Source organism: Nothoprocta perdicaria, unplaced genomic scaffold (genome assembly GCF_003342845.1).
Source record: "Nothoprocta perdicaria isolate Ctin4 unplaced genomic scaffold, notPer1 scaffold_886, whole genome shotgun sequence".
Taxonomy (NCBI): Eukaryota; Metazoa; Chordata; class Aves; order Tinamiformes; family Tinamidae; genus Nothoprocta; species Nothoprocta perdicaria.
This window is the reverse complement of record NW_020456183.1, coordinates 9,310-12,805: the sequence shown is the minus strand read 5'-3', so window position 1 is coordinate 12,805 and position 3,496 is coordinate 9,310. Positions and strand designations below refer to the sequence as shown.

At 56.3% G+C, this 3,496-nt stretch overlaps 1 protein-coding gene across 1 annotated transcript in view; it reads right to left on the bottom strand.

Moving 5' to 3' along the window:
• Positions 1 to 37: 37 nt before the first annotated feature.
• Positions 38 to 3,496, bottom strand: part of LOC112958555 (retinoic acid receptor RXR-beta-like) — a gene marked incomplete at its 3' end in the record, with an annotated part of 9,806 nt that continues 6,347 nt past the window's right edge. The window contains exons 5-9 of the mRNA XM_026052421.1: positions 2,696 to 2,828; positions 1,771 to 1,862; positions 1,578 to 1,683; positions 201 to 290; positions 38 to 154 (exon numbers count right to left, since the gene is read on the bottom strand). Of these exons, the coding sequence (XP_025908206.1) occupies positions 38 to 154; positions 201 to 290; positions 1,578 to 1,683; positions 1,771 to 1,862; positions 2,696 to 2,828 (538 nt within the window). The remainder of the gene's footprint in view (positions 155 to 200; positions 291 to 1,577; positions 1,684 to 1,770; positions 1,863 to 2,695; positions 2,829 to 3,496) is intronic.

Sequence of the window (3,496 nt, the reverse complement as noted above, 5' to 3'; positions counted from 1 at the left end):
TGGGGGTGCGAGGGGTATTGGGGATGCTGGGGGGTACTGGGGATACTGGAGGCACTGGGGATACTGGAGATACTGGGGGGTATTGGGGATAGTGGAGGCACTGGGGGTGCTGGTGGTATTGGGTGTACTGGGAGTGCTGAGAGTACTGGAGACACTGGGAATACAGGATATATTGGAGATACTGGGGGTATTAGGGATACTGGGGGTACTGGAGGCACTGGGGATGCTGGGGGGTATTGGGGATTATGGGGCTACTGGAAGCACTGAGGGTGCTGGGGGTGCTGAGGATACTGGGGGGTAAGGAGGATATCGGGGATACTGCGGAGTACTGGGGGTACCAGGGGTACTGGGAGGTACCAGGAGTACTGGGGATACTAGGGAGTATTGGGGATACTGGGGTTCCTGTGGTGCTGCGATGGGGTCCCTTAAGGGATCCCAGACCCCCCTACTGGGATCTGGGTCCCTGTTTATGGGATCTGGGGGTCTCTTAAGGGATCCAGCCCCCCTAATGCATCCAAGACCCCCGTGACCGGACCCAGACCCTCCCTCAATGGGATCCAGGATTCTCCCAAGGGGATCTGGGACCCTCCTAACGGGATCCTGGACCCCCCAATGGAGCCGGGAGCCCCTTAATGGAGCCGGGACCACCCTAATGGGACCTGGGACCCCCTCGATAGACCTCCTAATGGGATCTCCTAATGGGATCTCCTAATGGGATCTGAAACACCCCTTTAATAGACCTGGGAGCCCCTTTATGGGATCCAGGATCTCCTTAATGGATCGTGGATCTCTCTAATGGATTCAGGAACTCCTTAATGGGTCCAGGATCCCCCCTTAATGGGGTCCAGAACCCCCCTCATGGATCCAGAACCCTCTAATGGATCTGGGACCACCCTACTGGGATCCGAGACATCCCCTTAATAGACCCGAAAGTCCCTTATGGGATCCAAGACTCTCCCAAGGGAATTGGGAGCCCCCTAATGGGATCTGGGACCCTCCTAGGGGAATCTGGGACCCCCCTAATAGGATCCAGGACCCCCCTAATGAGATGTGGGATCTTCCTAGTTCCCTCCCCCCGGTGCGATCTGGGTCCCCCTAACGTGATCCAAGATCCTCCTAATGGATCTGGGAACCCACTAATTGGATCTGGGACCCTCCTGGTGGAATCTGGGACCCTCCTAGTGGGACCCAGGATCCCCTAATGGGATCCGGGACTCCCCTAATGGGATCTGGGCCCCCCGCAAGGCACCGTGGTTCCCCCTAAGGGGATCTGGGACCCTCCTAGTGGGATCCAAGACCCTCCTAACGGGACCCGGGACCCCCCAATGGGACCTGGACCCCCCTAGTGGGATGTGGGACCCCCCCTAATGGGATTTGGGCCCCCTCCAACAGTGTCTAGGCCCCCTGCAATGCACCGCGGACCCCCCTAAGGGGATCTGGGACCCTCCTAGCGGGATCCGAGACCCCCCTAACAGGACCCGGGACCCCCCAATGGGATCTGAGACCCCCCTAATGGGATCTGAGCCCCCCTAATGGGCTGTGGGACCCCCCTAATGGGCTGTGGGACCCCCCCGCACCTGCCCTGCTGCTCGGGGTACTTCTGCTTGCAGTAGGACTCGAGCGACGCGTAGACCTTCTCGCGGAGCAGCTCCACCTCGCCGGGGTTCGAGAGACCCTTGGCGTCTGCGGGGGGACACGGGGGGGACACGGGGGGTGTCACTGGGGCGGGGGGGGCGCGGGGACCCCCCCCCGGGGCGCCCGTCGACCCACCGGGGTTGAAGAGGATGATGGCGCGAAGGCAGCCCAGCTCCGTCTTGTCCATGCGCATGTCCCGCATCTTGGAGACGAGCTCCGTGAGCACCCTGCGGCGGCGGGACAACGGGAGAAACGGGGGGAAAATGTGAAAAATGGGGGCAAAGCGGGGAGGAAATGGGGGGAAAATGGGAGAAATGGGGGGAAAATAGGAGAAATGGGAAAACGGGGAAAACGTGAAAAAGAAAATTAGGAAAGTGGGAAAAAAACAGGAAAAGTGGGGAAAATGAAAGGAAACGGAAAGAAAAGAGAAGAAGCTGGAAAAATGAGGGAGAAAAAAATGAGGAGAGAGTGCGGAAAAATAATGGGAAATGAAAAACAAGAGGAAAAAAATACGGAAAAACGGAGGAAGATGGGCAGAAAGAGGGCAAAAATGGTGAAATAGGGTAAAGGCGGGAAAAAAAGGGAAAAAACAGGTAAAGCAGGAAAAAAGTGGGGGAAGTGGGGAAAAAACAGGGAAAAGCGGGAAAAAATGGAGGAAAGCGGGGGAAGAATGGGAAAGCGGGAAAAAATCAGGAGAAAGCTGGAAAAAAACGGGGAAAAACAGGGAAAAGTGGGGAAAAGACGGGATGAAGGAAAAATGGGGAAGAGCAGGGTAAAGCTGGGGAAAAGCTAGGAAAAATTGGGAAAAAAGGGAAAAATGAGGGAGAAATGGGGAAAAGTGGGGAAAAGACAGGGAAAACTGGGGAAAAAGTGGAGAAAAGACGGGGAAAAGCAGGGAAAACATGGGGAAAACAGGGAAAAAGGGAAAAACGGGGAAAAACAGGGAAATGGGGGAAAAGCGGGGAAAAAAGGGGGAAATGGGGGAAAAAAATAGGGAAAAGCGGGGAAAACGGGGGGAAGGCGGGGAAGGGGGTGGTTGTGGGTCGGGGTCCCGCGGGACCTGTCGAAGATGGCGCCGACGCCGGCGCTGTGGGCGCTGTTGCGGTGCACGTGCAGCCCCGTGGCCAGCAGGATGCCGTCCTTGACCGAGATGGAGCGGTGCGAGAAGGACGCGATGAGCAGCTCGTTCCAGCCTGCCGAGAGCCGGGGGGGGGCGCTCAGGGACCCCCCATTGCGAGGGGGACCCCCCCAAACGCCCAAAATTCCCTTTCCATAGGGAGGGAGTTCTATAGATTCCCGCCCGTGTCGCAGTCGTCGTCTGGACGCCCMGGATGAGGCTATAAGCTTAATGTTTTGGTACTTGTTACCTCCCAAATACCCCCAAAACACCTCAAAAACGCCCAAACGCCCCCAAACTGCTCTTAATTCCCTCCCAAATGTCCCCAAAACACCCCAAAAGGCCCCCAAATGTCCCCAAATATTCCTCCAAACCACTCTCCTAAACACCCCAAAATATCCCCAAAATACCCACAATAGACCCCCCCAAATCCCTCAAAACACTCCCAAAATGCCCGAGAACATGCAAAACCACCCCCAAACACCCCAAAACGACTCAAACACCGTAGAATACCCCCAAAAATACCCCAGAACACCCCAAACCTTCCCAAGAATGTCCCAAAAGCACCCCAGTAAGCCCCCAGAACCACCCCAAAACGCCCCCAAATGCCCCAAAATGCCTGAATAAGCCCCCAAACAGCCAAAATGCGCCCAAAACACTATAAATGCCCCATAAGTGCTCCCCAAACACCCTCAAATGCCCCAATAAGCCCTCCAAATGCATCAATAAGCCCCAAGACGCCAA